The 27,233-nt window shown below is 32.3% G+C and overlaps 1 protein-coding gene across 2 annotated transcripts in view; it reads left to right on the top strand.

Annotated features, from left to right (window-relative positions):
- LOC123546893 (guanine nucleotide-binding protein G(i) subunit alpha-3-like) overlaps positions 1–27,233 on the top strand; it is a 101,851-nt gene that overhangs the window by 5,996 nt on the left and 68,622 nt on the right. The window contains exon 1 of one of the 2 annotated variants that reach the window (XM_045333528.2): positions 11,788–12,049. The exons of the other annotated variant lie outside the window; for it this stretch is intronic. Within the exon in view, the coding sequence (XP_045189463.2) occupies positions 12,005–12,049 (45 nt within the window). The 5' untranslated portion in view covers positions 11,788–12,004. Of the gene's footprint in view, positions 1–11,787; positions 12,050–27,233 lie in introns of those variants that run through there. 2 annotated transcript variants of the gene reach the window in all.

The following is a 27,233-nucleotide window of genomic DNA, read 5'->3' as shown; positions in this document are numbered from 1 at the left end:
TATCGAATAACTTTAAATTTTACTGGTGGTAACATTTTGAATATAACACCATTATTTTATATTTGATGTACATGCAAAATTTAATAGGCTAAATTAGTTTATATTGTTATTATGAGTGAACAAAGTTAGTAATTTATACCAAGCAATCAAATATTGTATTCAAGAAAGCAAGAAAGTTTAAAAGATAACTGTTTTGTTTGCAATCCAAGCATCACTCACTCAAAATCAAAGCAAGAAATATAAATTTTACAGCAAAAACAGATATATTGACTATAGCAATATCAATATATATACATATATATAGGCGTGGGGGCGGATCAATGTCATTCCGACACAGTTAGGTCATATGGCAACTTTTCGGCTTTTGATTATGGTGGAAGACCCTAGGTGCCCTTTATTTCATTATGGGCGGACACCTAAGTAGAACCACCGACCTTCTGTAAGCCAGCTGGATGACTTCCTCACATGAAGAATTCAACGCCCCGAGAGAGGCTCGAACCCAAATCGGCGAGGGGTGGTTCGAAGCCAACAATCTTAACCACTCTGAAACGGAGGACCGTCACATTAAAAATCTGAATTGTGCCATATGCACATAGTGACAGGGCTAATATAAGTCTAGACTATCTCAAACTAAATGTGAGGACAAAAATGATTATGGTTCTTAAATAAGAGAAGACAATCAGGGAGTAAATTGATTAATTGTCTGGCAACATACCTAGCTCTGTCTTAATTTTCATATGCCTCATACAAATCTAGTAGAGAAACATTATCAGATGTCTGACAGTGTGCTATTTAATTCGGTAGTCAGTAATTACATGCTTAATTGACAGTTTGTAATATTGAACGTGTACATCAATACTTGTCATGATATTTCTTTAAGTCCCACAGAAACAGGAGCATATAGGAGGACATATATTGATCAAAAGCTTGCTTTCCGTATTGTAAATTTTCTTTGTATTCTAAGTCTGCTCTTACGTCATAGTTCGCAAATAGCTCTGTTAATGATATGGCGCAAATTGATACAATTAAGGCATGGATATTATTTTCTATTGCATCCTGGAAATCGTGGCAAATATATTTTTATCAGTTTACATTTAAGAATGAGATGGAACTGCAGTATACACTAATATAGAAAAGTATACGATTATTAAAGTACTAAAATAAAACATGGAAATATGTGAAAGCAACGTTGCCCCCTTATGCGCATGTGTCGGACTTTTAATATGTTTACATTGAAGTTTTCAGTAAACATATTGGTTTGTAATAACCTATGATAAGAACGCCATAAAGTTTGGCTCAGTAGTCAAAATTATAAAAAAAAAACAACACTTTATAGGAAGGGTTGTTAAAACTACGTACCAGATTATGTGGAACAAACTCAAAGGTATTCTTTGAACATCATAAACAGTCTTCTTTTTCAAAACTATTATATATTCATCTTTATTAGCTCGCCTGAGCATTGCTCAGGTGAGTTTTTCTGATCGCTTAATGTCCGGCGTCCGTCTGTCGTCTGTCCGTCAACATTTAGCTTGTGTATGCAATAGAGGCTGTATTTTTCAACTGATCTTCATGAAATTTAATCAGAATGATTACCTTGATGAAATCTAGGCCTAATTCGAAAATGGGTCATCTGGGATCAAAAACTAGGTCACTATGTCAAATCATAGAAAAACCTTGTGTATGCGACAGAGAATGTATTTTTCAATTAATCTTCATGAATTTTGGTCAGAATGAATACCTTGATGAAATCTAGGCCTAGTTTGAAAACAGTTTATCTGGGGTCAAAAACTAGGTCACTAGGTCAGATCAAAGAAAAACCTTGTGTATGCGATAGAAGCTGTATTTTACAATTGATCTTCATGAATTTTAGTCAGAATGATTACCTAGATAAAATCTAGGCAAATTTCGAAAATGGATTATCTAAGATCAAAAACTAGGTCACTAGGTCAAATCAAAGAAAAACTTTGTGCATGCGATAGAAGCTGTATTTTTCAACTGGTGTTAATGAAATTTGGTTAGAATGATAACCTTGCTAAAATCTAGGCCAAGTTCAAAAATGGGTAATCTGGGTTTAAAAACTAGTTCACCAAGTCAAATCAAAGAAAAACATTGTGTATGCGATAGAGGCTGTACTTTTCAATTGATCTTCATGAATTTTGGTCAGATTGATTACCCTGATGAAATCTAGGTCAAGTTTGAATATGGGTTATCCGGGGTCAAAAACTAGGTCACTATGTTTAATCAAAGAAAACCCTTGTGTATGCGATAGGGGCTGCATTTTACATCAGATCTTCATGAAATTTGATCATAATGTTTGTCTATATAAAATATAAGTAGAGTTTGAATATGGGTCATCTAGGCTTTAAAACTAGGTCACCCAGTCAAATTAAAGAAAAATCTTGGGTACGCAATAGGGGCTGCATTTTACACTGGATATTCATAAGATTTAGTCAGAATGATTGCCTTGACAAAATTTAGATTAAGCTAGAATATGGGTCATCTGTGGTAAAAACTAGGTCACTAGGTCAAATCAAAGAAAAACCTTGGGTACACAATAGGGGCTGCATTTTACACTGGATATTCATAAAATTTAGTTAGAATGATTGCCTTGATGAAATCTAGGTCAAGCTAGAATATGGATCATCTGTGGTCAAAAACCAGGTCACTAGGTCAAATCAAAGAAACACCTTGTGTATGCAATAAAAACTGTATTACTCAATTGATCTTCATGAAATTTAGTCAGAATGATAGCCTTGATAAAATTAAGGTTAAATTTGAATATGAGTCATCTGGGGTCAAAAACTAGGTCGCTAGGACAAATCAAAGAAAAGTATTATGTATGCGATAGAGGCTGTATTTTTCAGTTGATGTTGATGAAATTTAGTCAGAATGATTGCCTTGATCAAATCTAGGTCAAATGCGAATGTAGGTCATCTTGGCTCAAAATCTAGATCACTTGGTCAAATTGAAGAAAATTCTTGTTTACACTTAAGAGTCCACGTTTTTGGTCCAATTTTAATGAAAATTGGTCAGAATATTTGTTTCCAGGAAATCACTAGGTCAAACATGTTTACACTGTTATGGTGAGTTTCTCAGGTGAACGACCTAGGGCCATCTTGGCCCTCTTGTATTTATTCTGAGATAGTTTCCATTTCGTTGGATTTTTTTTTTAATAATCTTTCAATATAACGAAACTTTTGACTTCATATATTCCTTTCTCAGCGTTAAATTGCGTTTGATAGTTGTTTAATACACGGTGTAGCTAGTTTTAAAGATCTTTTCAATGCATGGAATGCAGCCAAGCAATATAATAGCACACTCGGTCTGATAGAGTCTGTTCATGAGGGATAAATAAAATATGCAACATCCTCGTGCTCACTACCAATGGCTTAAGCAAATCGTGTTATGTTCTCCACTATCCCAAAGGATAAGAATATACAACAACACTAAGTCAGAGTATGGGAAGCTTGAGCTCAGTTCCATTTTTTAGCCCTTATCATGCTGGACACAACTGATTCGGCCTTTGCGACCAGTGCAGTTAATGACCAGCCTGCACATCCGTGCAGTCTGATCAGATCTGTACTGTTCGCCATTCGGTCAGTATCGTTTTGGTAAGTACCCCTTTTAAAAGGTAATGGTACTGTCCAAATTGAAAGATGGACAATTTCATTATAAACATTAAGCAGGGTAAGGGTTAAGATCGTTATCAATATGACGTCTATATTGAATTAAACGTTAAATTATATTTTATATTTTTATTGATGACATTTATCTGTAAACATAAAATGATCAAAAGAGCAAGTTTTCATTCCAGTTTTCAGCATGCGTTTTGATTATGAAAAAAATCAAAAATGATCGACTACTGGGCGTAGGTACATGACGTATATATTTGGGGAGTTATTTAGTTAGAAAAAATAATGTTACTGTTGTATTAGTAATCAATAAACGTAACCAACGAATGGTGAGTCACAGGCATTAAATTGCACGCTTGTGTGAATATCCTATGTAACAGTTCGTTCTAGATTCCAACAATATTATCATGAATTGTAATATTTTTTTATTAAAATATCATTGTACTTACTTTCCTTTTTTTTGGTCGTAAGTTATGTAGATTCAAAGTATAATTAGTAAGAAAGCAACAGAAAGACAGCGGTTTTTTTTCTCATGCACTGTCAGTCAAAAATTATTGTCTATTCGTTAAAATATTTCTTAAGAAATATTTTTTTAAATAAAAATCAGTCTAAATGCGAGTATTGTCTCTAAATAACTCAGCAAAAAACATAATATGGTTACCCTGATTTTTATGTTTTCGTTCTGTTGTGTTTCACAGTAAAAAGAATACAAAGTTGTCCGCTGAAATAAATTTATGATTAAAAAAATGCAGTTTTCGTTACATTTTAGTATAAATAAAGAAATGAAAAAAATATTTTTCATGTTAAATTTAGGAAATTACGTTACTATTTGTATCGGTTATGAAATATTATATTGTACAGAAGTAAGAAATTAAGAACATTTGTGAATTGATTTAATTTGTCATAGTTGGCTTCAGATCTTCAATCATAATCTCGAATACCAATTTTAAATTGATCATACATTTATCCTATCTATCTTGGTGACATACCCCAATGACCGCTGAACTCGACAGAGTACGCATTAAAGTAGATATATGTCAAATGTTTAAAACAAATATATGTCCGTAGAGAAAAAATATTATAAATGTCCCTAAATAAAATCCATATTCGTGCATATATTGAAGAAATGAAACACAAATAAAACAGATTTTAAACCTTTGGAATGATAAAACAGTAATATTTTTCAAGATTTGAACGTAAAACTGCAGATTTACTCTGGTTTGCAAAAAGTCTTTGAAGACTGGAGTTTACAAGTAAATATCATTCCAAAAATCAACTTTGTCTAACGAAGCAAAATGTTTTAATATCTATAGTCATTGGTGGCTTAATTGTTTTAGTTTGTAATAATTTCTCACTGTATATGACGTCGTCTCGTACTAATTACACATTTTCTAAATGTCAGGTGTCTTTGGTTTAGAACAATTATATTTCTTCTACAGAGCTGCTGATTTGCATATATATATTACAAGACATTTTCATATCAAATGTTTTATCTAAGTTTTAAAAGCTACTCTGGCACGATTTAGATCACATACAGCGAAGCTCATTTATGAAACGCACAGACTAAAGACTGCTTGAGAGAATTCGTGAAATACATATGATGAAAATGCATACCATATCAAACATTTAGCCCTGTTAACAAACTTTGGTACGTTCATTGCGATATTTTAAAATACAACTTTATAAATAGGGAGCTGATAATAAGGTCAAGATCAGGAGGAATATGTGAAATTTCGGGTCAAGGACAACATCATTTTTTTTAAACAAAGAAAGAGTCAGTTTTTTTTTCTAAAAACAGACAATTGTGTGTTCTCAATGAGCTATGATACAGTGAATCAAATAAAACAGTTGTAGAGTTCATAGTGGTCCTGTTGACAAGTCACCAGACTGTATTTATTCATGGTTCAAACAGTATGACAGACTGGTATTGGATTCTATGTTATAATTTCTAGAAATTACATATTGACGGAGACACGTCTTACAAAATGTCAGTGAAGGATTATTCTTTATTTATTGTCAATATTAAAGTGGCAAATTACCAAAATGGAAGAAAAAATATTTTTCTGTTGGTCGCAATATAATTATTTCCTATATAAAATATTACAACAACGTTTGACAAATTCATTCAAATTCACTGCTAGATATATCTAAGATTGTGACAAAAAGTGCGTTTGGATGAAATGACATGTTGTTTAAAGTTTGTACATTTACATATGACGTTCTACCAAGTATCCTTGCACATTATAAAACTATTGTTTTAAAATGAGAAAAGGGTCTGAGATGCTTTTGTTATCAAGAATGAAGTAAATATTCTAGATGTTTAGTACTCGTTCGGTAACAGACGGTGCAGGTATGATAAAGACTCATTTCACAATAAATCAAGCGCCTCAAAAAGAGAAACAAGAAACATCTTTAAAAATGATGGTCGGCGAATTGTAATAAGGAAAGAAGTTTATGAATTTTTCATCTAACATTCATCTTTCATCTAACATTTTTCAAATTGCAAAACTAAACACCGCACTTTAACAATTTAAATGGTTCTCTTTTAATTTTTCGCAGTGGTTTCGTAGGGTTGCACTTTTGTTTCGTTTGTCCTTAGACGAATAATTACAGCAGTATTTTGATGAAGATTCATGAAGCGGTTCATGAGAAGAGGTCATTAAACGTGTTTATATTTTTAGCTAAATTGGTCCCTATCCCCATTTGAAACAAAAAGCAGGAGACCTTACGATATTGTTACACATCGAGTTTGATAAAAATCCATTACATTTTAGTGGTTAATGCGAAGAAAGGCATATCTACTTTTAGCTATAGTGGTCCCTAATAGGGCCCAAGTTCCTATATAAATAAATTTGGAAGAGGACCTTATAATGATGCTCCAGACCAAGTATGACAAAGATCCACCAAGCTGTTCATGAGACGCTGTATAAAGGCATTTCTAGTTTTAGCTCTAGCAACCCCTAAAATGGGTTAAATGTCCCAGCTGAACAAAGTTGGCTGCGGGCCTAATAAAGATGTTACAGATCAAGTTTGATTAGAATACATGAGAAAAAAAATGAAAGGATTTTTTTATTTATTATTTTTATTTATTTCTAAAATAGGCCAACTGATCCCGCATTAACAAATAGCATATTCGCTATTCATGAATCTTTGGACAATGACGTCACACCTATAAAAAAGTGAAGGTCAAGCAAAACATACAATTGTAATTATTTCAATATTTCTGTTTCATAAGCAAAGTTTGACCGTAGTCATATCGCATAGATAAACTGTATACAGTGTACCTTCATTTCAGAGTAATGACATTCAGTCATTATATAGCATATATATAATAAAACAGATTTCAACTGAGTTCAATATTTGCATACCATACTAAAGAAATATATTCATATATAATAAATCAGTTAAATAATTTATAACAAATATATCAAAGCAAACAAGTACTCATTTTAATATGCAATCTGAATAAGTCACAAAAGCAAGAAACATTTTCATATACAGACGACAATTGTAACAAGGAAAATCTTTTAAAAAGCACTTCTCTACATAAAAGACTCTTATCACACCCTTATTCATGTGATACGCAGACCGTATTCAGCTCATTCTTTAATTTGATATATGTTGGTATTTGAACAGGTTTTTATCATATTTATTAAACTTACTTATCATTTTGAGGTATATCAATATTCTTGCTAAATATACTGAGCCAAAGTTAGCTTTAAAACTGTGAACAGCGTCGTTTAGGATAAACGCTTTGTCTACATTTCACTCAGCGTAGCACAATCAACAGAGTGAAAGAAATTGACACTCTCGTCCAATCAGGCAGAGTGTTGCATAAATCTTCCATTTTGATGAATTATCTATAATGCGTTATCAAGTAGTTTGATTTGCAAACTGAAATCACGTGGCATAGGTAACGAAAACGAATTTAGACGGCGTCGCCGAAAAAACGTAGAGGTGAATACACAAAAATGCATAGGCAAAATGAAACATACCGATAATGTAAACAAACATATACGGGCAATAGCAAAATACTATTTTGGGAGTTTAAACTGTTTAATTGCGCGACAAAATCAATTACAAGGGTGGCAGAAATATTTACGATAATTGTAATACTGTAAATTAATACAAACGACCTTATAAATTTTTGCTATATTTACAACCCTGTGCATTCATCTGAGCGTTCATCATTTGTAAAACCTTACAGTAAGTTGAAGGTAGGAATTTTACCTTTCAAAATTATATATCAATAACAATTCTAAATGATAAATGAACGTTGCATCTTATATAAACGATTAGAAAACAAGGTCAGTCGTTTAATTTGACGTTACTTTATCATTTGGTTTGCAATATACATAATGATCTGGACAGGTAAAGTTTGATGTAAATTCGTAAAAAGATTAATAAAAGTGAAAAGTATTCATATTTTATTTCATGTTGTTATAAACCTAATGGTATTTCGGTTCGATGAATCTTTTCATGAGGGAAAATGAAATAATCCTCAACCATCACGCCCCATATCTCGGGCTTAAGCGGAACTCTATTATATACTTGTATATTTCATGTGCTCAAGAAATTTTCATTGTACAGTTAATTATTTTAACACTTTCAGTTGAACACACTAGTATCGCCGAGTAGCTCTACTGCTTTTATTATCAAGATTTATAGGAACACTTCACTCTTGTGTAATTAATGCTTTCTTCCTGACAGTTTTTCCTTTGCCGCTCCATATTGATCGTTACAGATACTTTAAACATTCCCTTGCATGAATAAACTTTTAACCGCTGTAAAAATTTGCTTCAATGCGAAACGTTAGTGTATCTGGCTCAATGCTTCAATGGGAAACGTTAGGCAAGTGTATCTGGCTCAATGCTTAAATGGGAAACGTTAGGCAAGTGTATCTGGCTCAACTACGTTATAAATGTCAAATGTTCCACTCAAACATTTCCTTTTACAGATAATGCTTCCATTTAAAGCTTTTACAGCTACCATCCAATGCATCGTAACCACGACATGTGATTAGTTTGTCAATTATTAACGGCATGGCGTTTGACTGGCTCTTCTTTCTTAAAAATGACATAATCGAGAAGTCAATTCACTAAACAGTCATTACAAAACATAAAAAAACATAAGAGGAATGACATGACTAAAACGATGTTGTCAGCTAAATGACTATATATGCACAGTTGTAGGAGGAACATTATATCGGTGCTTAAAGCGGTACAGCAAACCAATATTGAATTATTTACTATATGTGCTAGTTATTTTTAGAGAAAGGCTTATGACGAAAGTTCTTTGCAGGAGTATTTATTATTCATACACTGTCTTGATGCTAGGAAAGTACGAATCTTTAGATTTGTTTTTTTTTTGTTTGTATTTGTGTGTTGTTGTTGTTGTTTTTATGGTCATTAAAATACTTCCAGTCAGTGACTCAGAAATTCAGACTTTTGGTAACATAAATCTAACAAAATGCATTAAACAGAAGAAGTAACAGATACCCTAGGAACGGAGAGCGAGTTGTTTTTCCAAAATAAGGTCTTTCCAAAGCATAGAACTTAACCACGATAAATACAAACTGTAAGGGCAAACTTGGTTTAACTAAGTATGTCCATGAGCTGCCATTGAAAGTGCAGCACACCCACATCGCAGCCATGAATGCATGCAATAGATCATTATTATAAATCAAGCAGCTTATGTTGAGTTTAAAAGTTACATGATAGGTTGCAATTTGAGATATGTAGTAATTAACGTACTCGTATGGCTTGATTTCACTACTGTTTTGCTTTCATAATCAGATTTTGTATCAAAGAGTGTTGTTATACTATAGAGTAGTGCTTAAGTGAATCATCCAAGGAATGTAATGGAACTGTTATACTAAACAATTGCATTTATATAAATTACAGATTAAAATAGGTACGTTGTATAAAAATATTCAGACGAATATTATAAATGTCTGTCTACCCCTCTTAGCATCGGTTTAAGTATAATTTTGTAATAAGGCTGTCCTGAATTGTTTTTCATGACCCTAAACGAGCCTGCCAGATAATATGACAACATTAAGTCTAATCATTCCTTTAGTGCTCCTGCAAAAAGACATGGTACGACCGCCTCAATGCTTAAGAGACAAATGGTATTCGGCGGAAATCAATGTGCGTATAATCTAGCGTGACTTTTTCTGCCTGTGTAAATGCACATTATTACATATCATTTTTTTTATATTGTTACAACATTCATATTTAACTTTTTTCAGATATCAATAACGTCACAACTGAGTAACAGCTATATCTTGTTAAATTCATATTACAGTAAAAAGGAAGGAATGGTTTCGGTAGTTTTTTTAAATAAGACAAAATAAAAGTAAAGTAATTTCTCCCTTTTTCTTTCTCAGTCATGTTACTGAGATTAACGACAGCAACACTCGGCTAATCAATAGCCTTGTCAAATTAATATAAAAGGCATTCTTTTGTAAAAATGTAAAACAGCGTTATTGAACCTGTACAATGTATGTCAGTTCAACACATTGGACAAGTGTGTGAAGTTTAAACCCGTTCCCATCAGCGATTACTGAGCTAGCAGCTTACATAGAAAACTAAACCAAAAGTTGCCAATTCGAAAAAGGAGCATAGTATTTTTTATGTAATAATGCAGAGTATTGAACCCTGTACAGTGCATGTCGGATCATGGACAAGTGTGTGAAGTTTCAATCCATGCCCATGTGTGGGTTCTGAGATACAATCTTACCTACAAAAACTTAACCAATAGTTGCTAATTGAACAAAAGGGGCAAAATTTGTAAAAATGCAAAGTAGAGTTATGTTATATGGAACCTGTACACAGTATGTCTGATCATCACAGTGAACATGTGTGTGAAGTTTCAATCCATTCCCGCCAGTGCGTACTGAGAAATCAGCTCACAAACAAAAGCTTGACAAAAAAGTCGAAAAAGGGTCATAATTTTGTTAAAAAGCAAAATGGAGTTATGGAACCTGTACATTGTAAGCCTGTTTGTCACAGTGAGTAAGTGTGTGAAGTTTCAATTCATTTCATCATGTGGGTTCTAAGATACTAGCTTACATAAAAAAAACTTCAACAGATCGGGACGCAAACTCCGACGCACTGTTGAGTTCAATAGCTCTACCTTTTCTTAGGTCGAGTTTAAATGAATAACTGAATTATTGGCAACCATTGTTTTTATTTTGTCGATTAATATTTACATACATCGTATTAAGCTAAAAAAGTGCCACGGCACAAATTTAATTACTCGTAATTAATTTGTTTTGTATTTTGTTTCTTTACGTTTTCAGTCTTAAATATAAAACGAAACAAGTTTCAAGTTAAATGCGCAAATATAGCACATGTTTTAAGTGTACACCTAGTTAAATGCTCAAATACAACACATTTTGCCGCACACGTTTTAAGTTTACCGCTGCTGAAATACGCAGATACAACATAATCTGCCACACACGTTTTAAGTTTAGCAAAATACACAAATACAACATACAATGTCGCACATGCTTTAGGTTTACCACTGCTGAAATACACAAATGCAACACATTCTGTCGCACACGTATTAAGTGTACCGCTACTGAAAAACGCACATATAACACATTCTGTCGCATACGATTCAAGTGTATCCCTGCTGAAATACACAAATATGACATATTCTGCCGCACACGTTTTAAGTTTACTGCTGCTGAAATACACTAATACACCACTCTCTGCCACATACGTTTTAAGCCGTTTGAATATACATATACTTGTAACAGACTGCTACCTGATCAAAGTGAAAAGGCTCCAAAAAGGAAGAATGATTAGAAATAAATAGGTGGAATGAAACGTCCACTACTTATCGATACTTTATCTTTCTCTGGATTAATCGTAATCTTTCTTAGTAATGTTATGCTTATTTTGTGAATTAAAAAATACACATTACGCAGGACAATATGTAAAAAGTCCTTAAATAGAGACTATGCGTTTGCGATATAGCTACTGACAGTGATTGCCTGAACAAAGTACCCTAAGTATCAAATTCAGAGTTAAAATAACGATATCCTTATACCAATAGTTTTCTAAGCACATGGTATATCCAATATTGCACTAAAGCTCTGAACAGGGAGAAGCATTGATCTTGGTTCTGATTACGAGGCGACTTACATTAAAGCACACTTTCTTTTATAACGGTAAGCAGCAACTATGATTTTTATTGCTGTGCTCTCTCAGAAGAAAATGGACTGACATTAATTGCATAAAATTTTGTTCCGCAAGTTATCGGATTAAGTCATTATTGGTGTCAAACATTTATAACTAACGAAGATATATGTGCTTCTGTGTGCATACAAACTGACAAAATAATTCATATGAAAACATCAAGTTATGGATGCCAAAAAATCAAAAGGAGCTTTGAAGAAAGTAAAAAAGGTAAGTGTTTCCGTTCGAAGTTAAATATATAAATTATAATAGATTCTTTAAAATTGCATGACTGATCCGTTCGTAGGCACAACGACAACTAAACGTTACATGGCTAATATACACAAACTGACAGTCATGATGATATAAGTTATAAGTTCAGCTGTGAAAGTGTAACTATCTTTGAGGAATAAAAAACAATAATGATAAAATTAAAAATATTATAGATTATAAAAAGACAATCAGTGAGATAACAAATATATTTATTCTTTGACAGTTTACCTGCCTCGATCGAGACTTACTTATTTACGTACACATATTTACATAACCTAAGAATAAAAAACCTCATGGCATTTCAACAGAAGAACCACTGCGCTGATCTACATATTAATATTTTTAGCCCTTGATTGTCGTATCTAATGTATAAGTTTTTAATTCCATAATTCATTAATTATTGAACAAGATTAAGTTTTCCTGTAATATTAAAGTATACAGCAAAATTTGCGATTAAAATCAGTACATCCGCTGATAATGGAACGTGTATTGATGAACAATTTAAATTTCACGACGATTCTCAGAAAAACGTCACACTCGAGCAAATACTATATTATAGTAAATTACGCTAAAATTGCAGTGATAATTATAGTACGCTCGAACGTAAACGGTCGCTAATAGTTAACTATGAGGCACCAACTGATGTACTTTATAGAGTGACATAAGTTTGAAAGTTGTTGAGTCTGAAATCATTGAAAGCGTTTCATGATCCAATACAGCCTATGGTCTGCTAAATAAGTTCATATAATTGATGCGAAATGAAGATAAAAATGTGTATCTAATTGGAATTTGGACAAAGCAGAAAACGATTTTGGGACTTTGCTTCTTCATGCGCGTGAGCCGTGCTTTTGGTTTTGTACTACTAACTAAAGGGACCTACATGCTCGCTTTGTTTAGGTCGCTAGCTCTAAAGTACTTACCCCTAACCGTTGTGGGTTCGAAACTTCGCTTGGGGTTTAGGATTCTCGCATATAAGAATAATGTCATATTTCAAACTTTAAGTATATATTACATGTATATATAGATACACTTAAAACAGATTAAGTCTGGTGTAGAAAGTGAGACAGTATTCCTCCTTCCTTCTGTGGAGTAGAGGCTTGAGAGATAAAATCTAACGCCACTCCGAAAAAGAAAGAAGAAATAGACCTGCTTACTGTAACTAATACACTTTTCACCATTGCCTACTTTGGGACAATCGCTCTTTTGGTGACATATTCACGTACAGAAAACGTTTCACAATATAGATTATAAAGATACATTTTCAAAAAAGAGGATTAAACTATTTTCAATCATGTTGCAAAATGAAATATATAGGTATATGTGCTGCTTTTTACGTTCACCTTTTGAACTGTTTTGCATGAAAGCCTGTCTGTTGTCCTGTCTGTTTTACACTTGATAAAAGGGATGTAATAGACTCCAGGTAAAATTTAAGCAATGGTATAACGCTTACCAGGCAATATTCTAAGTTTTCAGATAAATGCCCTTTTCCTACTGTTATTCAAACGTGAAGAACTTCCTGATGAAACTATATCGGTTATTCCCCTGTTCTATGTTTTTGTTATCTCAAATTTAAAAGCAAAATCAGTATATCATTTTCTCTTATCAGGATAGAAGTATCAGATCCAGATTAATTACTATGATGGTAATAGATTAAATTTATCTGGAATAATTAAAAAAGAAAACAATTTAGGTAATTTTATCTTAAGACACAAAATGTTTACCGCGAATTCAAGGTCAAAACTTGTTATGAAGCATAAATTTGTCCAGCGTTTTCACTTGTGTTACATATGCAATTCAAATAACCATTGCAATCTCACTGCCTGTGGAAAACGAGGGGCAGCCAAAATGTATTACATTCACTTTAGTAATGAAATTATAAATACAAATTTTGGCATAGCTATTTTTCTCTTAAAATATTAAGTTTAATAAGATCGTAACTTCCAAACAAGATTATGCAATCGACCTTGCTATTCTTGTTGCGTTCAAAAATGACGCAAGAATTGTTTAATTTTAGTCGTAATAACAGTCTGCCAAAATCTATTTTGGATCCAATTTTCAGAACTATAAGCTAATAAGGTGGGTAATTGTCAAAGGTCTACAGAAAGTAGATAATAACAAGTAACTTGAAGGTTGAATTTCTACTAGCGAAGGTATAGATTTGGTATCATATCAAAAGTTGACAGAAGAACGTCGTCTTTAATGAACATTCTCACCTTCTAGTTCATTGGAGAAATCTTAAAAGTCTGACTTTAAATTCAAAGTGCTGGTGTTTCGGCAAATCGCTATATAGACTGATATGTAACCTTATCAGAACGAATTTTTCGTTCATTCAAACGTTAAGTGTTATAGAGGGACCAACCGTTTGCAGGTCAGGGATGGGTTCTTTAGTCTGGGAACTTTATTGCTGCCAATCCTTCTTAACTTTGAAGTAGAACCCATTGTCTTTCTTTCTTAATATTTGTTTCCAATTACCTTTGTTATGGAAAATTAAGAAGGACGCTAAAGATATATATTTTACACGGTCTGAGTAGTCTACTTCATCAAGTGAAATTGATTACTTTTACAAACCATTTGTCTAGTTCTTTTTTATTCAGTTTTCAAACAAGAAGCTACTTGACCCAAGTCATTGCATTTCGTCTCGACCACTGTCAGTGGGGAATAAAATAAGTTTGTATAACACGTTTTGTAATGTCAATACTGAAATATAACCCTCACATACTGTAGATTTTAATTTTGTGTCTAACTAAATTAATTCTGAAATGTAGATCCCTCGGAAGCACCGAAAACAAGACAAACAGTGAAAATAGCAATCTCGGTTTGATTGAGTCTGTTCAGGAGCAGTAATGGAAAATGCAACACTGCCCACGCCCCCCTAGCACCGGATTAAACAGTATTCAATCTTCAAATCTAAATGAATTGAAAGAACCAGAAAATGTAACAACACTGAGAAGAAGTCGGGGCGATATTTTACGGCCGCCACACATTAGCTCGTTCACCAAAGAAAATAAAATGTATGACTTTGCTTATCTGGACTAGCTCCTAGGCTTTGATATAAATTTTTACATTTTTATAATTGAGTGAAGTGAACTGTGCCAGCCTATATCCTATGTCCAATATCATATATGATAATTTTAGCATTATTCCTCTGTCAAAATCTCTAAAATAAATTGGCTTTTGTCTCTATGAAATGGAATTAGACAAAAGGGGAAAAATGTTGAAATATATATATGATCAGTCTAGTGGCTAGTCTATCGCTAATCTAGTACGTGAATTTTGTAATATAACAAAAGTCTTACATTTGCAACATCTTATCAGAGACTATTTCAAGTGCCCTCTATGTGCCCCGATTATGATAAGCCACTTGGTCAGTTGTTTACTGGACATGCATGCAGCAGCATCGTTGTTAATGTAGCTGATACAATATAATGTTAGACATAACAATTGTCTTGGACAATAATACGTTGTCTCTCTTTTCTTGATTTCAAAAGAGTAGCAATGGATATACATATAAACATAGTGATGAAATTAAATATGTATGTATTAAATATGTATGGAAAAGTAAAAGGTAAGGTAGACGATGAGAGGTGATAGGAATAAGGAAAAGTGGATCGAACCGGTATGTTTATTTTCTTCATTATTGCAACCAGACTAATATGAGATGCTAAAGATTAGTGATTAAAAATTGTAATATATGAGAGTAAAGTGACTGACGAGAGGTCTGATATCAAATATTTCTTTTATTTGTCAGAACTGAATTGTTATGTTTGGTTTTTCAGTTGGTGTTTTGAAAGTAGTCTAATGCACAAAATGTTTAAATAACTTGGAAATCGTAAAAGTGAAATGCACGTACTGTGATGTGCAGTGTCGACGAGATTTAATCACAGTTGTAGAGAATGTAAGTTATACTGTATATAATATACGTGTATATTCAATTTCATGAACTAGCACATATAACTGGTAGATCAATGTATTAAAAAGAGTTTGTTGCCATGATAGACTGTCAACTTGAGTTTTTCCCTCATAGTTTCTGTTATATTTACTGGAAGCATAGCCATTTTTTTGTTACTGAAATATAAACAAATTGAAAATTGTTAGAAAATAGTCTGAATGTACACTGCAACAAGTAGAAATTGTTCAAAATGTTACTAGAGTATGCTACTAGAATTAGGTAACGAAGGTTGGTAGTGCTACTGGCACAGGTAAATGGAATTATTATGTACAGAAAGTAGTTTTTTCTTTTAATTACTTTTTTTTAACAACGCAATATAAAGAATGCTATGTGGCGATCAAAACCGTGAAGTTTATTTGTGTTGTCGCACGTGTAACTGGTGGTATATAATGTTATTGGCAGTCTGAGGTGATTTACGTATTTAATTGAATCTTTGCCTGAAAGACGGTGTTACAGTTGCAAGTGAAGGATATTCAAGTAAAAGTGATGTAGGGACATCTGTATTTTGGTGTTTTGTTAAGGACTCAAAACTGTTGTCAGTGCTTGTTGTGTTGTTGTAGTTTTTTTGTGTGCTAAGATGCCAAAATACCAAAAATATTTATTATGTTATGGGTGCAAAGGATAAAATAAACCAATTAAATCCTGTGGTATGGTTTTGTCAGCATGGAAACACGTGATAGGAAGTATTAAAAGGAATAAAATTATACGTGTGGTCAAGTTTGGAAAATGACGTTTTTCAGTTATAAATTTCTTGTGCAAGGATGCACGTGATCACATTTTTTCGTGCAAGGAGATCTTATTTGACAGGGAAAAGTATCAATGACAGAATTTTTGCGAAATGATGCCCATGATCATGTATTAAAAAAACAAAAACAAAAAAACTCCGGATTTTAGATATTCAAATGTGTTTATCAGGTATATAAAAGACGGTTTAGTTCTGTTGATCTTAAAGATTAAATGAATATATTGATTCGAAACATTTTAAAATGGAAACGCTCAAATCTGCTATTTTACTGATGAAACCATGTTTATACTTAGCAAAGCTGCAATCTTAAAGATGCTTATTAAAGCGTAAATGTGGCGGAACAATGCAGAAAATAGTTGGGTTTTTGCTGAAACATTTGCTGTCCCTGCAGTACTCCATACTTTTCACTGTTCACAGAATCTTCCCTAGAGGGTTGGAATACTGTAAATGAATTGGTCAATGGGATATAAACAGGAATCACCTAGAGCTTAGGGCAGTTTGGCAGTTTTCAATAGCATTACAGTTTTTTTTGTAAAGATATGTTTGATATTTACAGATAATACAGTCACAGCCACTTGCATAAACAAACAAGGGTCAAGTAAATCAAAGCTTAATGACATAACTCAGGGAGAGCTGGTTGCATAGAAAGGAAGATACGAATTAATTTCGCAGTAGCAAATTTCTTGGGTAATGGTACACATGAAATTGTTTGTAAATTTTTGTGCAATGATGCACGTGGCCATATCTGCGAAACAACAAAAACAACAAAAATCAATTTCAAATTTATTGTGCAGTGTTGCATGTGATCTTACTTTCATACAAATGTTTTTCAGTTACATTTCTTGGGCAAAGATGAGCCTGATCATAATTTCTTGTGCTATGATGTACGTGTTCATTTCTTTTCTGAAAACAAATTTCAAGTGCACTGATATATACCTGCTTTTGTTTGGGGCAAACATTGCTTAGTTATTTTGTACAATGGTTTTCGTAATCCTATCATTTCTTTTGCAATAATGCACGTCATCTTATTTGAAAACAAATGTTAATAGTTATATTTCTTGTACAAAGGTGCTCGTGATCTTGTATGAAAACAAATGTTATTAGATATATTTCTTGTGCAAAAAGTGCACGTGATCTTGTTTGAAAACAAATGTTTTAGCTAGATTTCTTGTACAAAGGAGCACGTGATTTTATTTGATAACAGTTTTATTTTTTATATGCAAAGGTACACACAAATTTATTTGAGAAGAAATGCTAGTAGTTATATGTCTTGTGCAAAGATGCACGTGATCTTGTTTGAAAACAAATGTTATTAGGTATAGTTATTGTGCAAAGATGCACATGATCTTATCAAAAAAAAAACAAAACAAATGTTATCAGTTATATTTCTTGTACAAAAGTGCTCGTGATCTTGTTTGAAAACAAATGTTATTAGCTATTTTCTTGTGCGAACGTTATTTTTTTTAAAGTAAATGTTATTTGATATATTTCTTGTGCAAAAGGTGCACGTGATCGTATTTAAAAAGAAATGTTAAGAGTTAGATTTCTTATACAAAGGAGCACAAGATCTTATTTGAAGATAATTGTATTAGTTATAGTTCTTATGCAAAGATGCACGTGATCTTGTTTGAAAACAAATGTTAATAGATATATTTATTGTGCGAAAATGCACGTGATCTTATTTGAAGACAATTTTGTTATTTTTGTGCAATGAGTTCTTTATTGAGAAATGTATAGTTATATGTCTGTGCAAAAGTGCATTTGCCATTATTTGAAAACAAATGTTATTAGTTATATTTCTTATGTAAAAGTGCACGCGATCTTATTTTAGAACAATCTTAGTAGTTATATTTATTGTGCAAAAGTGCACGTGATCTTATTTAAAAACAAATGTCATTAGTTATATTTCTTGTACAAAGTGCACGCAATCATATTTGAAAACAAATGTTTTAGTAAGAATTCTTGTGCACAATGCAAGTGATCGTTTTTGAAAACAAATGTTTTAGTTACATTTCTTGTGCAAAAGTGCACGTGATCTTATTTAAGAACAATGTTAGTAGCTATATTACTTGTGCAGAGTACACGCGACCATATTTGAAAACAAACATTTTTCTTAGAATTCTTACACAAAGTACACGTGATCGTATTTGAAAACAAATGTTATTAGTTACATTTCTTGTGCAAATTACTTTTTGTGCAAAGGTGCGCGTGATCTTATTTGAAAATAAATGTTAACAGTTAGATTTTTTGTGCAAAAGTGCACGTGATCTTGTTTGAACATAAATGTTATTAGTTATATTTCTTATGCGAAAATGCACGTGATCTTATTTGAAAACAAATGTTATTAGTTATATTTCTTGCGTAAATGTGCACGCGATCTTATTTAAGAACAATGTTAATAGTTATATTTCTTGTGCGAAAGTGCACGTGATCTTATTTGGAAACAAATGTTTTAGTTAGAATTCTTGTGCAAAGTGCACGTGATCGTATTTGAAAACAAATATTATAGTTATATTTCTTGCGCACAAGTGCATGTGATCTTATTTAAGAACAATGTTTGTAGTTATATTACTTGTGCAGAGTACACGCGATCATATTTGAAAACATATGTTTTTCTTAGAATTCTTATACAAAGTACACGTGATCGTATTTGAAAACAAATGTAACATTAGTTACATTTCTTGTGCAAATTACTTTTTGTGCAAAGGTGCGCGTGATCTTATTTGAAAATAAATGTTAACAGTTAGATTTCTTGTGTAAAAGTGCACGTGATCTTGTTTGAACATAAATGTTATTAGATATATTTCTTGTGTTAAAATGCTCGTGATCTTATTTGAAAACCAATGTTATTAGTTATATTTTTTGCATAAAAGTGCACGCGATCTTATTTGAAAAGAAATGTTATTAGTTATATTTCTTGTGCAAAAGTGCACGCGATCATATTTGAAAACAAATGTTTTAGTTAGAATTCTTGTGCAAAGTGCACGTGATCGTATTTGAAAACAAATATTTTAGTTATATTTCTTGCGCAAAAGTGCACACGATCATATTTGAAAACAAATGCTTTAGTCAGAATTCTTGTACAACGTGCACGTGATCGTATTTGAAAACAAATATTTTAGATATATTTCTTGTGCAAAAGTGCACATGATCGTATTTGAAAACAAATATTTTAGTTAGATTTCTTGTGCAAAAGTGCATAGTCTGTCGTGTGATCTTACTTGAAAACAAATGTTATTAGTTATATTTCTTGCGCAAATTACTTTTTGTGCAAAATGTGCCTGATCTCATTTGAAACAAATGTTATTTAATTATATTTTTATGCAAAGGTGCACGTGATCTGATTTGAAAACAAATGTTATTAATTATATTTTCTTGTGAAAATTACATTTCGTGCAAAGGTGCGCATGATCTTATTTGAAATAAATGTCATTTAGTTATATTTTTTGTGCAAAGGTGCATATAATCTTATTTGGAAACGAATAATAGTTAGATTTATTGTGCAAAAGTGCACGTGATCGTATTTGAAAACAAACGTTATTAGATAGATTTCTTGTGCAAAAGTGCATGTGACTGTATTTGAAAACAAATATTTTAGTTAGATTTCTTGTGCAAAAGTGCACGTGATCGTATTTGAAAACAAATGTTTTAGTTAGATTTCTTGTGCAAAAGGGCACGTTATCGTATTTGTAAACAAATATTTTAGTTAGATTTCTTGTGCAAAAGTGCACGTGATCGTATTTGAAAACAAATGTTTTAATTAGATTTCTTGTGCAAAAGGGCATGTTATTGTTTTTGAAAACAAGTGTTTTAGTTAGATTTCTTGTGCAAAAGTGCATTTGGTCGTATTTGAAAACAAATGTTTGAGTAAGATTTCTTGTGCAAAAGTACACGTGATCGTATTTGAAAACAAATGTTTTAATTAGATTTCTTGTGGAAAAGTGCACGTGATCGTATTTGAAAACAAATGTTTTAGTTAGATGCCTTGTGCAAAAGAGCACGTTATTGTATTTAAAAACAAATGTTTTAGTTAGATTTCTTGTGCAAAAGGGCACGTTATCGTACTTGAAAACAAACATTTTTCGGTAAATGTTCTTGTGTATAATGATGAGTGCGATCATCTTTCATGTGCCAGGATGCACGTGTCAAAATTTGGAAACAAAAAATTACTATTGTGTGCAATCATGCACGTGCAAAAAAAATAAAAATCAAGTGCAGTGGTACGCGTGGTCTTGTTTGCAGATTAATGGTTGCAGATGTCTGGTGAAGAGATGGACGTGGCCATATGTCTACTTTAATGGAAAACGTGATCATATCTTAAAATAATAAATAAATAAAAAGCAAACGAGAATTTTGGCTGCAGATTTCTGTCTGTTACAGTGAAAGACGTCATTACATTTGCAACAAAACAATGAATTTTCAGTTGCATGTTATTTGTGCAACGCTGAACATGGAGTTGAAGGCAAACTATGAACTTGCAGCGACCAAGATTTTGTTGCAATGTTGCATATGGTGTTATTTCAAAGAAAACGTTTTTTTTTTCTCATTTACAAATGTCTTGTGCAAAGATGCACGTGATCATATTTCTAGTGCAATGATGCACGTAATCATATCTCTTGTGCAAAGATGTAAGATATCTTACTTGAAAAGAAAAATCAGTGTTGAATTCCTGGTGATATGATGCACGTGGTCATGGTGATAAAAGAAAGCAACAAAAATACTAAGAACAAAAAATCAGAAAAAACAAATTTCTCGGCGACAGATATTTTGTGTTATGATGCACGTGAATGTATTTGCAAATCTTGTGCAGACGCGTACGTCATTGTCATATTTGAAAAAAAATTCAAAAACAAACTTCTTTTGCAATGATGAACACGGGATCAAATTTCTTTTAGAATGACAAACGTGGTCGTGTTTGAAAACAGAATACTTGTGCAAAAAGAAACAATTTTGTGCAATTATGCTCATGATAATATTTACAAGAAATAAATTTTGAATTAGAAATTCATTGTGCAATGATGCACGTGATCATATTTGAAAGGAAAATAATTTCCAATAAGAAATTTCTTGTGAAATAGCGCATGTGATCGGGTGTTTTTTTTTTTTTTTTGCACAGTAATATATTTTATCGGAATTACATCTTTTCAGTCAAACGTTTCTTATGCGGCGATGGGCGTGATAAAGCTTGCCAAAAAGGGTTTTCAGTACTGGTTTCTTGTAAAATGATGCAAGTGATCATTTGTGCAAAGTTCTTGTCCAATAGTAATCAGATTTGTTAAGACGAATTTTCAGTTACATATTTTCTATCAATGATTCACAATGATGTTTAATGATGTACAGTTTTCGTGGAAAGAAGAGTTTTCGTTTGCAAATTTCTTATGCGGTGGCGGATATGATCATATTTGTCAATAAAAAAAAAACAAAAAAAAAACAAAAAACGGAAAAACGGGTATCAGCCAGTTTTACATTATCTGCACATGATTTTATAGTGTAGGGAAAGTATGCACAGGAAAGTTCTTGTGAAGCAATTCTGTGGTGAATGTCTTGTGCAGAGATGCACGTGAAAAACTAAAATTCCTTTGAATATTTTTGTGAAAGGATGTTGCAGGGAGAGCTTTTGGTAACATTTCCTTGTCCGGGATGCACATTATAGAAATTGGAGATTTGAGGCAAAATTTTCAATCACAGGGGTTGGATTGTGCTGAGTTCAAGTGGTAAAATTTAAATGTCTTGTTCGAGGATATGCATAGTAATTTATAGTTTATACATATACATTTAAGTAAGAAGTGTGTGATTTTGTAAGTACAGTGGTAAGAATGCACCATTTAGCAAGGATTTGGGGTCGAATCAAGTTTGCTAAATATTTGTGTACAAGGTATGGGCAAGATATGATGCTTTAAAGACATATGTCATAAATGGCCTGGGAAAGTATCCTGTTTCAAGATGCAACCAATTTGTGTATAAAATGTTGCAGCTGTATAAACATGAACGGATTAAAAATGATCAGTTTGGTTGATGTAGAGTATTCCCAGGTTAAGATAACCATTACGTGGTTGCACTTGTTGATGGTATATGATTCCAGTCTCTGGTATATGATTATTCATTGTGATTGTGACTGTATGACAATGTCCGTTATAAAATAGTTGAAATCCATGTTCATTTACAGTCTCAGATGTTGGAGACCAAAGTTCAAAATAACAAGTGTATAACATTACCAAGATCAAGATAGATCAAGATGTGTAGAGAATAACTTCAAAGTGTGGCAATTAATGTCAGTGAAAGCCACGTATGTTGTGAAGAAAATGCAAAAACGAGAGAAAATTTTATCTTATTTGATTATTTTATCCGGTGTCTGAAAATGAATAAGTTTTCCTTATGTTCAGTTATAATGGTAAACATAACGAAACAATAAAATTTGACAATGAAGAGACACTGAGCAAAAGGACTTTGTAAAGATGCAGCAAAATTTAAGTTTTCAGTTAACTTACATCATCTTAAATAGAGGAGTTGTACAGGGAGACCACAACCACTAATGCTGGTCCCGTGACTGTCAATGACCTCTCCCTTTATACAAAATTTTAATAACTAGATAATGCATGCGGCAAGACTGAACTGAATATTTGCGTGTGTATAAAGCATTTAAAAAATGTTCTTTTATGTTGATGCTGTCTTTCATAAAATGCTAAAGATTAATAGGAGGTGGCATTCAACTGAGAATATTCATGTTTTTTAGTCAAATGATGAACAACTTCATATTTGTATAGTCAGAATTATAATGATTTCATTCAGTTGTTTTCTTCTGTGTGATGTGAGAAACTTCCTATTTATCTGACAAAATATATGCAGTATACTTAACAGTCAGTATGTATGTTATAAGGACAGCCTAAGTTACGGGTCCATTGACACTTTTGTTAAATTCTTAGAAGTTCAAATAGAAAACCTTTATTTGAAGAATTTCTGGGATTAACAGTGAATATTTGACATGTTTAAAAAACCAGCCAGGCTATAAATTTAGTCACGGTACTTCTGGTCCATCGGCTTAGCATTTGTTTTCATCCAAGGCTCTAGAGGGAGCGTTAATGGGAGTTATATTGCTTTGATGTAATCGAAATTATATGGGTGATTTTTATCGAATATCACTTATTAAATAAAACTGATTTTGACTTGCTGTTTTAGTGAAAGGGTTTATTATTTGTGAATCATTATTGATAGTGTTCAAATGGTGGACCTGTAAACACACCGAATGGAAGAATGAAGTAGTCCAATTCATTGTCAGAAGAAAACAAAACAAGGAAAGTCCTATTTGGGACCTTCATTGCGGTGATGATAAGTGTGACCTTGTATAGAATATATACTGTTGCTGCCATGCTCAATTCAAGTTTTAGCATTGAACTAACTACCATCAGTTAATATGAGTTTGAAGAGTTGGTTTACTGTTGTTTCAGGAAATAAACACTCGTTTATCTATCATGGGAACTGAAAAGATTTTGGCTGATTGTAAGAGATTATCACATATTTGATCAAAGATTACGTGACAAGTGATAAACAAATACATACGGAATATATTATTTAACTTTGTAGTGTAATTCTGCAAGAGATGAATGACTTAGCTGATAGCAAATGATAACTTATTAAACAGACAATGTTTGCTTATTGTAAGAATGTTACATAATAAATCACAGTACAAAAGTTATTTAAAGGATAAATGAATATCATTCACATACAAGGTGTCTACCATTAATTTACAAATGTGTTGGATCCGCAAAATTAGCACATTTTTGATGTATTGGTAGCTCAAACAGTTGTGTATTCAACGAATATATGAGTTTTATGTGGTATGCAACTTGAACTGGGGCATGCGGTTGCACACTTGATTGTGGGACTTGCTTTTTGTGAGTATTGGATGTATAGGAGGGTCAAGGGAGGGTTGTAATATAGGATGAATGTTGCACTGTCATTGTAAAGGGAATTCACAGTTTTCTTATATCCAATACTATAATATGAGGGGAAAGAGAGGACACTTGAAATAGATTACTATTTCAAGTGCCCTCTATGTGCCCCGATTATGATAAGCCACTTGGTAAGTTGTTCACTGGACATGCATGATGAAGTCAGATGTTCATGAGCGTAGCCTAGGTGTAAAGTAGCTATCCAGCCTATGTTGAAGTTTTGGATTTATATATATATTTTTTTTCTTTAAAAAAAGAGAAAGAAATAGAAATATGTCAGTGCATGTGTTGATAACACATTGTTATTGTGTCTTTCTCCTTTCCCTCTAACATTTTAAGAAAGCTCACAGTTTTCTTATATCCAATACTATAATATGAGGGGAAAGAGAGGACACTTGAAATAGATTACAATCCAATACTTGAAAATACACCTAGAACTGTACCTGCCAAATATTACATTTCTAGATGTAAATGGCGTTTCTGTTAGATTCGATAGTCATGAAGTCTACATTTAATGTATATCGGTATTAAATACATATTGAAGTAACCTAAAGAAACAAATATATATGATAGGTTCTGATCACGCAAAAGTGATTTGATTTAATGCTAAAAGTATCTATATGTAAGTTAAACACGTATATTGTAACAGAGGAGCACAATTATACTATACCTATAAATCAAAGTTACCTTAATAATTATATTTTGAAGAATAAGAAGTTACCTGACTGACTGTCTGTGTAGGTTTGTCTATTACTAGTATTTATGTTGTTTGTTGTTTTTGTTGTATAATTCTCATCTAATGGTTTTTAGATTTATTTACTACACTCGAGTATAATACCCTGTTCGGTATAATGTCAATGCCTCATAATATGAAATACCTAATAAAGCATAAAACGGTCATATACTCCAAAAATATACATTAAGAAAGAAATGTAATATATAAGATACTCTTAAACGAAGAAAACCTAAAACGAATGCTTATATACCTACATAAAAAAACTCATAGCTATTACAGACGTTGATAATCTGTTTCTTTAACAAAAGTTATAGTACTGTACCTATTTTTAGATATTGTTTTATTACAATAGTGCACATTGCAACGACCTTTGATTTCATTATAGTGGACTAAATATCTAATGAGAGATCAGTAATATAGTGGCTTAGGATGTCGGCCGTTCAACCCGTACGTTGCGGGTCCGAGCCCCACAAGGGCCATGACAACACTCTCATTTGCCATCATTACTTGTTGTTCTTGCGAGAGGACTCTAGAGTGCTTCAATTATGCTTCAAGGTTCCATTACAATGAAGGTAAAATATATTAGTATACACCAAAATAGGTACCTTCAAAGGATACATATTGTTCATAAATTCACGATTAAAATTGTACAGAGTAAGTAAAAATGCATTAAGAAACTTTTTGACTTTTGCAGGTTTCAGAACGATATTCATTGAACTTCGTTCTATTAATGCTGATATTTTTACACAGAAGAGCTGTAGAAATCGGCTTGTAAATTGTTAAAGAAACAATATTAAGCGAATCTAAATATGTTGGCACCCTCTGAACATAGATAATGGATGTATTGCGTGTAGATAGTGACATGTAATATACCATTTAAGAATAAACTGGCGCTGTCTACTTATAAAAGAATATCTGATATACCGATTCCTGTTATTACATGATTATCTTCCAAAATACATGTAGCACGATAACCTCGTTTACAGAGAACAAAATTGATCTTGTTTCTGATTACGAAACTCTTTACATTAAACCACATTTAGTTTTATATTGGAAAACTTAATGTATTATATCAATTGTCGCTCTTAACTAAAAAGCCTTGTATCTCAAAAAATCACATATAATGGATTGAAGTTAAGGTTAAGCAGGGAACAATTTGTTCTGGAAACATTGATCGGATGGCCTACGTTTACATGATAAAGTTTTAGATTTGACAGTAAAACACTTCAGTTGTCATTGTAAACAATAAGTCGAAAGCTGTGTTAAAAAAAAATGGAGAGATGCATTGAAGGAAGTAAAATTGACTGACAACTGTCATCACATTCAAGATATAATTATTCAGTTACATGAAGAATGTCTTCTAGTAAATCTAAAGGTGTTTGAATCATTATAAACTGTTAAAATTCTAGAATCATAATATCTAATAGAATTGTAATTTAATACTAACAGAACATTTCTATAGAAAATAGCATTCTTTTGATACGATATGAACACAAATATATATTAAAAATATCAATTTGACCCTGTCTCTATTGTTGAAAAATAAAGATTTTCTTTGCATTTTATGGCTGTATATTATAGAAAATATTTCTTTATATTATTAAAATACCATGAATTTGTTAATTTTATATCTAAACCATAAGAGATCATGCAGGGTCCATGTGAACTAAGTTTGACCAGTTTTATCAGCTGCATCTATTCTCTACTAGCTTTGGATTACACACGCGTATTTTATTGTAAATTATTACTTCTTCCGGTCCTCT

Source organism: Mercenaria mercenaria, chromosome 9 (genome assembly GCF_021730395.1).
Source record: "Mercenaria mercenaria strain notata chromosome 9, MADL_Memer_1, whole genome shotgun sequence".
NCBI classification, from domain to species: Eukaryota; Metazoa; Mollusca; class Bivalvia; order Venerida; family Veneridae; genus Mercenaria; species Mercenaria mercenaria.
The sequence above is the reverse complement of the archived record's forward strand: the minus strand, read 5'-3'. Positions and strand labels throughout refer to the sequence as shown.